The sequence below is a fragment of the Cottoperca gobio genome, unplaced genomic scaffold (genome assembly GCF_900634415.1).
Source record: "Cottoperca gobio unplaced genomic scaffold, fCotGob3.1 fCotGob3_339arrow_ctg1, whole genome shotgun sequence".
NCBI lineage: Eukaryota > Metazoa > Chordata > Actinopteri > Perciformes > Bovichtidae > Cottoperca > Cottoperca gobio.
In genome coordinates, this window is record NW_021166942.1 from 99321 (window position 1) to 111835 (window position 12515).

Sequence of the window (12515 nt, forward strand, 5' to 3'; positions counted from 1 at the left end):
ACACACACACCACACACACAACACTTTATAATCTGTCCTTGTGATGTCAGTGTAACCTGGCCAGGTGATCAAAGATCCTGGTTGTCATGGAGGCTCACATGCGTCCGACTCCCTCGTAGAGCCTTGTGTTGTCGGACAGGGTGCTGATCTCTGCGTTGGTTAGCTTGGCGAGTTTCTGAACTCGAGTCAGCTGATCGATCTGCAGATCAGCCAACTTCGCCTTCTGCTGCGTGTCGATCATCTTCACCTGCAGCTCCGAGAACGCCTACAAGAGACAGGTGTCACTCAAACACCCTCCACTGTCATGCAAACATTTATTAAATTAATAATAATAAAATACGAATTTTAAGTTCCATGTTCTGTCATTATTCTACTTTTCCTGATGTTTTAGGTTTCAGTATGGAGACTTTAAGGCAGGTATCTTATCAAAGTCTTATTGGTATCGTAACAACACTTCATAACAGAATGTTTATAATAAAACTATTTATTTACAGTCTATGGCACCACACGTCTGTGAAGCTACGATTATATATCTGCAGTTTAAAGATAAATATCTTTATACCTGACGCTGCCTTCTTTTTCTCTCCTGTTAAATGTGTAGGTTGCATATTAATATAAATGTGTAGCGTGGGTTAGCTCCTCATGCTAACAGTTAGTGCTAACCCTGCTGCTAACACCTGACGTTAGATTTAAGCGGAACTTCATTAAACACAGACACAGATGAGTTCAGGAAGCATACTGGTTGTATAATATATAATATATAACTTATAATTTATACTTTATAAATATTATATAGTTACCTTCTTCAGCTCCAGGTCTATGGGCGCAGACATCTTCACCAACACTCAATCAGACCCACACTGCGCATGTGCGGGTTCTTCTTCTTTGGTTTACTGTAAAGGTGCTGCCGCGCCGCTTATATATATACACACATATATATATATATAGATAGATAGAGAGAGAGAGAGAGAGAGAGAGAGAGAGAGAGAGAGAGAGAGGGAGAGACAGAAGAGAGGGAGAGACAGAGAGAGAGGAAGACAGAGAGAGGGAGAGACAGAGAGACAGAGAGAGAGAGAGAGGAGACAGAGAGAGAGGGAGAGACAGAGAGAGAGAGAAGGAGAGAGAGACAGAGAGAGAGAGAGAGACAGAGAGAGAGAGAGAGACAAGAGAGAGACGAGAGAGAGAGAGAGAGAGAGAGAGAGAGAGAGAGAGAGAGAGACAGAGAGAGACACAGAGAGAGAGAGACAAGAGAGAGACAAGAGATACATATAATACAGAGAGATACAGAGAACATATAGGACAGATAGAGATACAGATATATAGACATATACATATATAGATATATACATATATATAGTAAATATATACATATATATATAATTATATATATATACACATATATATATACATATACATATACATATATACACATATATATATATATGTATATATATATATATATATACATATATATATACATATACATATATACACATACATATACATACATACATATACATACACATACATACACATATATATACATATATATACATATATACATACATATACATATGTACATATGTTCTACAGTACTATGTATACTATAGCTCTTGTATCTCATATCGTCTATGTATACATCTTACGTCATATGTATCCTATCGTCTATGTTCTCATATACTACTTGTCCATACTATCATACATCCATCCATCCATCCATCGTCTACCGCTTATCCGGGATCGGGTCGCGGGGGCAGCAGCTCCAGTAAGGAACCCCAATCTTCCCTTCTCCGGGCCACATCCTCCAGCTCCGACTGGGGGATCCTGAGGCGTTCCCAGGCCAGTGAGGAGATATAATCTCTCCACCGAGTCCTGGGTCTTCCCCGGGGTCTCCTCCCAGCTGGACGTGCCTGGAACACCTCCCTAGGGAGGCGCCCAGGTGGCATCCTTACTAGATGCCCGAACCACCTCAACTGGCTCCTTTCAACGTAAAGGAGCAGCGGCTCTACTCCGAGTCTCTCACGGATGGCTGAGCTTCTCACCCTATCTCTAAGGGAGACGCCAGCACCCGTCTGAGAAAACCCATTTCGGCCGCTTGTACCCGTGATCTCGTTCTTTCGGTCATGACCCAGCCTTCATGACCATAGGTGAGGGTAGGAACGAAGATCGACCGGTAGATTGAGAGCTTTGTCTTCTGGTCAGCTCTCTTTTCGTCACAACGGTGCGGATTTGGAGGTGCTGATCCTCATCCCAACCGCTTCACACTCGGCTGCGAACCGATCCAGTGACTGTTGAAGGTCACAGACCGATGATGCCATAAGGACCACATCATCTGCAAAGAGCAGCGATGAGATCCTCAGGTCACCGAACTGCAACCCCTCTCCTCCACGACTACGCCTCGATATCCTATCCATGAAAATCACGAACAGGATTGGTGATAAAGCGCAGCCCTGGCGGAGGCCAACATTCACGGGAAACGAGTCCGACTTACTGCCGAGTATCCGGACACAACTCTCGCTTTGGGCGTACAGGGATTGGATGGCCCTCAAAGTGACCCCCTCACCCCATACTCCCGCAGCACCTCCCACAGTATCACCCTGGGGGACCCGGTCATATGCCTTCTCCAGATCCACAAAACACATGTAGACCGGATGGGCGTACTCCCAGGCCCCCTCCAGGATCCTTGCAAGAGTAAAGAGTTGGTCTGTTATTCCACGACCAGGACAGGAATCCGAATTGTTCCTCTTCAATCAGAGGTTCGACTACCGGCCGAACCCTCCTTTCCAGTACCTTGGAGTAGACTTTACCAGGGAGGCTGAGAAGTGTGATACCCCTGTAGTTGGCACACACTCTCTGGTCCCCCTTTTTAAATAGGGGAACCACCACCCCGGTCTGCCAACCCCTAGGCACTGTCCCAGACTTCCACGCAATGTTGACGAGGCGTGTCAACCAAGACAGCCCCTCAACACCCAAAGCCTTCAGCATTTCTGGACGGATCTCATCAACCCCTGCGGCTTTGCCACTGTGGAGTTGTTTGACTACCTCAGTGACTTCCATCAGGGAAATTGACGATGATCCCCCATCAGCTTCCAGCTCTGCCTCAACCATAGAGGGCGTGTTAGTCGGATTCAGGAGTTCCTCAAAGTGCTCCTTCCACCGGCCGATAACCTTCTCAGTTGAAGTCAGCAGGGTCCCACCCTTGCTGTACACAGCTTGGATGGTTCCTCGCTTCCCCCTCCTGAGGTGCCGGATGGTTTTCCAGAAGCACCTTGGTGCCGACCGAAAGTCCTTCTCCATAGCTTCTCCGAACTTCTCCCACACCCGCTGCTTTGCCTCTGACACGGCAGAAGCTGCCGCCCTTCTAGTCCTTCGATACCCTGCAACTGTTTCCGGAGTCCTCCCGGATAACATAACCCGGAAGGACTCCTTCTTCAGTCGGACGGCTTCCCTGACCACCGGGGTCCACCACGGTGTTCGAGGGTTACCGCCCCTTGAGGCACCTAAGACCTTGAGACCACAGCTCATCACCGCAGCTTCAGCAATAGAGGTTTTGAACATCGCCCACTCAGGTTCAATGCCCCCAACCTCCACAGGGATGGCTGAAAAGCTCCGCCGGAGGTGTGAGTTAAAGATCCCCAGGACAGGGCTTCCTCCAGACGTTCCCAGTTCACCCGCACTACCCGTTTGGGTTTACCAGGTCTGTCCAGAGTCTTCCCCCACCCCTTGATCCAACTCACCACCAGATGGTGATCAGTCGACAGCTCCGCCCCTCTCTTCACCCGAGTGTCCAAAACATGCGGCCTCAGATCAGATGATACGATTACGAAATCGATCATTGACCTTTGGCCTAGGGTGCTCTGGTACCACGTGCACTTATGAGCATCCTTATGTTCGAACATGGTGTTTGTTATGGCCATTCCATGACTAGCACAGAAGTCCAACAACAAACGACCGTTCGGGTTTAGATCAGGGAGGCCCTTCCTCCCAATCACGCCTCTCCAGGTGTCTCCATCGTTTCCCACGTGTGCGTTGAAGTCTCCCAGCAAGACTACGGAGTCCCCTACTGGAGCCCCCTGCAGGGCTCCATTCAGGGTCTCCAAGAAGGCCGAATACTCAGAACTGCGGTTTGGGGCATAGGCACAAACAACAGTCAGAGTTTTCCCCCCCATAACCCGAAGGCGTAGGGAGGCGACCCTCTCGTCCACCGGGATAAACTCCAACGTAGCGGCGCTCAGCCGGGGGCTAGTGAGTATCCCCACCCCGGCCCGACGCCTCACACCTTGGGCAACTCCGGAGAAGAATAGAGTCCAACCCCTATCCAGGAGTACGGTTCCAGAGCCAAGACTGTGCGTGGAGGTAAGCCCCACCAGATCCAACTGGTAGCGATCCACCTCCCGCACTAGTTCCGGCTCCTTCCCCCACAGAGAGGTGACGTTCCACGTCCCCAGAGCCAGCCTCTGCTGCCCGGGTCTGGTCCGTCGAGGTCCCTGACCATCACTGCCACCCGTGTGACAGCGCACCCGACCCCAGCGGTTTTTCCCATGAGTGGTGGGCCACAGGATGGAGGATGGGAGGCAACCACGTAGCTTCTTCGGGCTGTGCCCCGACCGGGCTCCGTTGGCAAACCGGGCCCCCAGGACCGCTCGCGGTGTCGGGCCCCTCACTCTGGGCCTGGCTCCCAGACGGGGGCCCGGGATTCCTCCGGGCCAGGGTCTCTCCTTTCCTTTCCTTTCTTTCATGAAGTCGTTTTTGTGAAAACCATTCTTAGTCTGGCCCCTCACCTGAGGACCAATTTGCCTTGGGAGAACCCTACAGGAGCAACAGGCTCCAGACAACACAGCTCTCAGGTTATCGGGACACACAAACCTCCCACCACGATAAGTGATAAGGAGAGAAGAGATAGAAAAGAGAGACAGATAGTACAGGAGAGAGAGACATACAGAAGAGATAGAGAGAGAGACATAAGAGAAACAGAGAAGTACATAAAAGATATATAACAGACAGAAGAGACACAGAGAGACATACATAGAGAGAAGAAGAGAGAAGACATAAATACAAATGACAGACAGAGAGAGACAGAAGATACAACGACAGACATAGATAGAATACAGAGCAGAACAGAGAGAACAGGACAAGACAGACAGACAACAGAGACATAAACAGAAGACAGAAGAGACAGACAGAGAGAGACAAACAGAGAAGGAGAGAGACAGACAATGAAGACAACAGACAAGACAGAACAGACAGATAGGACGTACAGAACATACGAGAGAGAACAGAAGAACAGAAGAAGAGACAGACAGAACATACAAGATATATAACATAACATAATACAAATATACATAATATACATACATATACTACATATATATACATATATACATACAATATATACATACATATATACATATATACAGTATATCTCAAAAGTGAGTTACCCACCCTTTAGATTTTTGCAAATATTCTGTTATATCCTTTCAGGGGATAACATTATCCTACTGAAACTTTGATATAACTTAAAGTAGTCAGTGTGCTGCTTGAATAACAGTATAGATTTATTGTCCTTTGAAATTACTCAGTACACAGCTGTTAATGTCTAAACAGCTGGCAACAAAAGTGAGTACACCCCATAGTGAACATGTCCTAATTGTGCCCAATGATGTTGTTTTCCCGCCCTGGTGTCATGTGACTCGTTAGTGTTACAAGGATTCAGGTGTAAATGATAAGCAGGGCTGTTAAATTTGGTGTTTTGGGCACAATTCTCTCTGAATGCTGGACAACATGGCACCTCATGGCAAGGAACTCTCTGAGCGGCTGAAAAAAGGATTATTGCGCTTCACAAAGATGGCCTTGGCTATAAGAAGATTGCCAACACCATGAAAATGAGTTGCAGCACAGTGGCTAAGATCATACAGCGGTTTTCCAGGACAGGTTCCACTCGGAACAGGCCTCGCCAGGGTCGACCAAAGAAGTTGAGTCCACGTGCTCAGCGTCATATCCAGAGGTTGGTTTCCAAAAATAGACGTGCGAGTGCTTCCAGCATTGCTGCAGAGGTTGCAGAAGTGGGATGTCAGCCTGTCAGTGCCCAGACCATACGCCGCACACTGCATCAAATCGGTTTGTATGGCCGTCGCCCCAGACAGAAGCCCCTTCTGAAACCGATGCATAAGAAAGCCCGCAAACAGTTTGCTGAAGACAATGAATCCAAGAACATGAGTTACTGGAACCATGTCCTGTGGTCTGATGAGACCAAAATAAACCTGTTTGGGTCAGATGGTGTCCGGCGTGTGTGGCGGCACCCTGGTGAGGAGTACCAAGACAAATGTGTTTTGCCTACAGTCAAGCATGGTGGTGGCAGCATCATGGTCTGGGGCTGCATGAGTGCTGCCGGCACTGGGGAGCTGCATTTCATTGAGGGACACATGAATTCCAATATATACTGTGACATCCTGCAGCAGAGCATGATCCCCTCTCTTCGGAAACTGGGCCGTAGGGCAGTTTTCCAACATGATAATGACCCTAAACACACCTCCAAGATGACAACGGCCTTGCTGAAGAAGCTGAAGGTTAAGGTGATGGACTGGCCAAGTATGTCTCCAGACCTAAACCCAATTGAGCACATGTGGGGCATCCTCAAGAGGAAGGTGGAGGAGTGCAAGGTGTCCAACATCCGTGCGCTCCGTGATGTCGTCGTGGAGGAGTGGAAGAAGATTCCAGAAGCAACCTGTGCAGCTCTGGTGAATTCCATGCCCAGGAGGGTTAAAGCAGTGCTAGATAACAATGGTGGTCACACAAAATATTGACACTTTGGGCACAATTTAGACATGTTCACTATGGGGTTGTACTCACTTTTGTTGCCAGCTGTTTAGACATTAACAGCTGTGTACTGAGTAATTTTCAAAGGACAATAAATCTATACTGTTATTCAAGCAGCACACTGACTACTTTAAGTTATATCAAAGTTTCAGTAGGATAATGTTATCCCCTGAAAGGATATAACAGAATATTTGCAAAAATCTAAAGGGTGTACTCACTTTTGAGATATACTGTATATACATACATATATATACATACATATATATAATATACATACATATATATACATACATATACATACAGATATATACATATATATATTACATACAATATACAGATATATTACATATATATATACATATATATACATACATATATATATATACATATATATACAAATATATACATACATATATATACATATATATACAAACATATATACATATATATACATACATACACATACATATATATATACATACATATATATACATACATATATATACATATACATACATACATATACATATATTACATACATATATATACATACATATATATATATATACATACATATATATACATATATATACATACATATATATACATACATATATATACATATACATCCATATATATACATATATATACATACTATATACATATATATACATACATATATATACATATATATATACACATACACATACATATATATACAAATATATACATACATATATACACATACATGTATATACATACATATATATATGTATTCTGCTCTTAAATTATTAATACTTTATTAATTACAGCTTACTTATGAATTATAATCATGAATTGTATAATGCAATTATGAAAGTGATTGCAGATTGTCAGAGAAGTATGAAATATTTTTATAACCAACAATGTGATTATTAAAAAATAAAACTGAACTAATAACGGCCCGAAATACAATACAAATATCTGTTAAATATCTCTTCATTATGTGTTAACCTGCAGCATCGGTTACCATTTATACCAGAGAACACGTTAAACCTGACTGATAAACAACAATAAACAGCAAACAAATCAATCAGCTTTATTTTCCTCTGAACACAAAATTATGTCATCTGTTGTTGTTGTTTGGGTTCTGGACGAAGTTGATGGAGTATGACCCGGTGTCTGCGTCCTGGTTCATCTGGAAGTTGTTGGTCGAAAGTCCGAACGGCCTCAGAACGAGGTTCCCGAGGTCCTTCAGTTTACCTGCAGCAAGGGTCAGAGGTCAGAGGGACGTGTATCAGGTCATCAGATCAGTAATGAAATTTATAAAATAACACCTTATTCATCTCTGATAACAGTGTGCTTTTATTGTGAAAATACACCAGTTTTTCAGTTCAATCTTTCTTTTGTGTTGCTTTTTCCCTTCTGATATCATACAGCTGGAAATCAATCAGGACGCAGAGATAGAGGGGAGGCTGTACAGCAGAGGGCCACAGGTTGGACTCAGCATCAGTACTCGGGCCGCCTGCTTTACGGGCTGAGCTACCGGGGTTCCTTCATGATGTATGATAACTGCTTTTATTGTGAAAATACTGACACAAATCCGATCTGAGAACAGCTTTAACACTCTATAAATATAACTGACTGGTTATACTTATTGATTAGTAAATGAGCTGAAACATGAATACAAAAATGTGGTGTGTTCAGGTGCAGAACGTACTCATCATCTCCTCCTTTAACTTCTCATTTCTCTCCTGAATCTGCTGAGGCAACCTCTGAGAGACAGACAGGTAGGAAGAGAGAGACAGTTAGCTGTGAAATACAACTTGAGCCCAGTGTTTTGGTCAGTGAACACACCATGCAGGCCTGTCTGGCACAGCTATGGGTCTGGTCCAGCTGCAGAACCTTCTTGTAGTCCTCCAGAGCCTCGTCCAGCTTCTCCGTCTGTTCGTGAAGATCCGCCCTCCTCAGCAATGCCCGCACATAGTCTGGATTCAGCTCGATCGCTACGTTAACCACAGGCAACCAATCATCACAGAGATCAATCAGCAACCAATCAGTGACCTTGACTGTTTACTGGTAAAGAATGATGTCATCACTCACCTCTGGTGCAGTCTGAGATCGCCTGATCCTTCAGATCCTGACAGAGAGAGACAGTTAGCCTCTAGCTAGCCTGCAGATAGTGTGTTGTTAAGCGGTTGTTAGCCTGTAGTTAACCTTCTGTTAGCATGTTATTAATATGCTGTTAGCACTTTGTCAACCTGTAGTTAGCCTGCACATAGTGTGTTGTTAAGCGGTTGTTAGCCTGTAGTTAGCATGTTGTTAGTCTGTTGTCAGTGTGTAATTTGCACATAGTTGCCGTCTAGTAAGCGTGTAGTTAGCATGATGGTGGATGTTGTAAGCATGTCGTTAGTCTGTAGTTAGCATCTTGTTAGCGCGTAGTTCGCATGTTAGCATGGTGCTTGTTACCAGGTGTAGTCTTGCAGCAGCTCTGTTGGAGAACAGCACGGCTCTCTCTCGGCTGAAACAAACTGGACATAAAACCAACGCCTCCGTGTAGCTCCGCTGAGCCTCCGGCCAGTCTGCAGGACGACAGTGTATACACGTTATACACACTATACTGGTTATACTGGTTATACACGTTGTACACGCTATACTGGTTATACTGTATAACTGTTATGGGCGGCTGTGGTTCATGAGGTAGAGTGGTCGTCCACTGCTCGGAGCATTCCTGTCAACATTGGAATTTCAAAATAAGGGAAATGTTTTGCCGGACTCCGCCCATATTTTAACAGCTCTCAGCCACCAATGTAAACGTAAACACATAAGGGACGGGAAATACATGTTTATTTAAAGTATGTATTACTTGTACAGACACGTTTATAAGATTTATGTATTTTATTTATTTATTATCATCAATGTATTTGATGATGGAGGAGTTGTGTGACTTGTGTTTCCCCCACGAGGACTTCCTTGTGATGTCAGAGTCTGGAAACATGTCGCGACACTGCGACTGAAATCATCGCAGAAGCTGAAGGCGACATTATGTTTGGCGCAAAGCATCAACATCTGTCCCTCAGCTCTGGTCTCTTGGTTTTCCTCCGACACAGTTGTTGTCACACATGAAGTCACTGACAATGTGTGTTTGTGCCTCGTGCTCGTGCTTGGACAATTGTTCCGCCGTGTGCGATGCTAACATCTCATGGCACACTTTACAAAAAGCACGAGTTGTCCCGACTCTGCTTTTAATAAATAAGTGAAGGTCTCCTCACATTTGTACTTAGATAAAGTTTTTACTTGTTCGGCAGGTACAGCTGCGTCTCCATCTCTCTCCCGTTCACTGTGACTCTCATCATATATTCTCTTCTTCTGTGTTATTGTTCCTGTTTTCTTCTTCTGTGTGTTTACTGGCGGGTAACGTTTTTCAGCTCATGTTAAATATAATACTGCTCCACCTGCTCTACCGGAGGACACTTTACACTTTTTTTAATTAGGCCTATTTATTTAAGGTTACAAATACGGGATAATCCCGGGAAAAACGGGAGGGTTGACAGGTATGGCTCGGAGGGTCGGTGGATATATGTTATACAATTATACATATTATACTGGTTCATATCAGTTCATATACTGGACAGTTTGATTTCACTTACCTCCAGCTTTAAACTGGCCATTGCCATTTTCCTTCAGAGTTAAACTTTGCTGCCGTCGACTCTGAAACAGAACAGACGGTTTTAATATCACATATTTACAGTGTTACAGCAGATACCTGAACACCTCTTTATATACAAACAGGAATCACCTCTTTCTCCTCCTCAGTCAGCTCCTTCTCCACCTCCCTAAGGTAGTCATCGTCAAACTCCACCTCCGGGATCTTCTCCTCATTGAGCTCAGAGTCGGAGTCGTGCTCCTCCTGCAGCCTGTCGCCGTGCTCCTCCTCCTGCAGCCTGTCGCCGTGCTCCTCCTGCAGCCTGTCGCCCTGCTCCTCCTGCTCCTGCAGCCTGTCGCCCTGCTCCTCCTGCAGCCTGTCGCCCTGCTCCTCCTGCAGCATGTCGCCCTGCTCCTCCTGCTCCTCCTGCAGCCTGTCGCCCTGCTCCTCCTGCAGCCTGTCGCCCTGCTCCTCCTGCAGCCTGTCGCCCTGCTCCTCCTGCAGCCTGTCGCCCTGCTCCTCCTGCAGCCTGTCGCCCTGCTCCTGTCTTCCTCCTCCTCCCTCACTCTCTGTCTCTCTTCTGTCAGTCAGTCTGTCAGTTTTAAAGTCCTCTCCTCCTCCTCGGCCTCCAGAATCCAGAGTCTCCTGGCAGTCGTAGAAATCCTCCTCCTCGTCCTTCGCCTCCTGCTCTTTGGGTTTAACTGCCGCTTGGCTGCTCATGTTGAAGCTCTGCAACAAAAATAAAGATAAAACTGATGGGAACACAAAGCAACGGGGTGGCTCATCACTTAGAGAGAGGGAACTCATGTATAACAGTCCATAAATACATTCAGAAATCTGTTTCTAACATTTCCTCAGTGATAGTTGTCTGAACATGCATCAAACTCTAGACAGCTATTCTCAGGACATCCTGCAGCTTTAATGGAGACACTGACTACAAGGACTTCTGTCCTTCACAGAAACACAGTCTGAATGAAGCTTTATTTAGTATTTATTTATTTCATGAAAAATCCGAAGCTGAACTGATTGAATGCGAAACATTTATATATTTACTACTTCTACTTCAGTTCTAGTTGTTATACATCGCAGTATTTTTACTTCTTGAGTGCAGTTTTATTGTGTTTTACCTCCTTTGTACCATCTCTACAATGTTCCAGCTGCGGTGTTAAATCAGCAGTTTTCAAAGGGACTTCTGAACGGACAGTTTGACCGTCAGTTAAAGACATGAAGAGCCTCAGTGACGGAACTAACACACAGCTAGCTGCTAGGCTAACTGGCAACAGCTAGGCTAACAAACACGACTGTAAGCTCGTTGTCAACCGTTTTCTACGTGACACATTAATATTACGGTTGATACACAATAATTAAACAATAAAAACATTTTAGCTGCTTTATTTATTTATTTTCTCACCCGCTAACACCTGCTAACAGCTGTTAGCCCACCGACGATGCACGATGATATCACTTCCGGGACGATGACCCGCTTCTTCTTCTGTAGTTTTAAATGTGTTACGGCTCATATCCGCCCCCTGCTGTTTATAAAAACGGCACATTTATTCTTAATGCAAAATACCTTCTAAATTTAATATATGAAAAATATATAACATAATATTTTGAACAATATTGTGTATTTAGTTAATTTTCTAATATATATATGTATATAATATAATAGCAGACCCTTTAATTATTTACTGCACTAGAAAAGTAGAAGTACATATACTGCATTAATATTCATGAAATAAAAGGGCATAATATAATATTTTTTAACTTTATCAGTGGCAACCTGCCACATGAGAGACACAGAAACTCCGGGATGATGCACCGGATGCTGAGTTAGTAACAAACATTTACATAAATGCATACAGATAGAGAGGGAGGGGAGGAGAGAGGGAGAGCAGGGAGGTGTCAGTCTAAGCCTATAGCAGCATAACTAGGGGCTGATCCAAAACCTGAGCCAGCCCTAATTATAAGCTTCATCAAAAAGGAAAGTCTTTAGCCTGCTCTTAAATGTGGAGAGTGTGTTTGCCCCCTGAACACAAACTGGAAGCTGGTTCCACTGGAGAGGAGCTTGATA

General features: G+C 44.6%; 2 protein-coding genes across 2 annotated transcripts; both read right to left on the reverse strand.

Annotated features, from left to right (window-relative positions):
• Nucleotides 1–42: 42 nt before the first annotated feature.
• On the reverse strand, nt 43–890 carry LOC115005669 (prefoldin subunit 1-like). The gene is made up of 2 exons (XM_029427604.1): nt 801–890; nt 43–265 (listed from the first exon to the last, which is right to left on the reverse strand). Exons 1-2 carry the CDS (start codon nt 831–833, stop codon nt 95–97), a joined length of 204 nt encoding a protein of 67 aa, XP_029283464.1. The 5' UTR covers nt 834–890; the 3' UTR covers nt 43–94.
• A 6981-nt stretch (nt 891–7871) lies between these two features.
• Nucleotides 7872–11713, reverse strand: LOC115005670 (tetratricopeptide repeat protein 1-like). The gene is made up of 9 exons (XM_029427605.1): nt 11569–11713; nt 10842–11170; nt 10595–10739; nt 10446–10506; nt 9265–9377; nt 8899–8935; nt 8653–8801; nt 8516–8570; nt 7872–8058 (listed from the first exon to the last, which is right to left on the reverse strand). Exons 1-9 carry the CDS (start codon nt 11665–11667, stop codon nt 7922–7924), a joined length of 1125 nt encoding a protein of 374 aa, XP_029283465.1. The 5' UTR covers nt 11668–11713; the 3' UTR covers nt 7872–7921.
• Nucleotides 11714–12515: the final 802 nt, after the last annotated feature.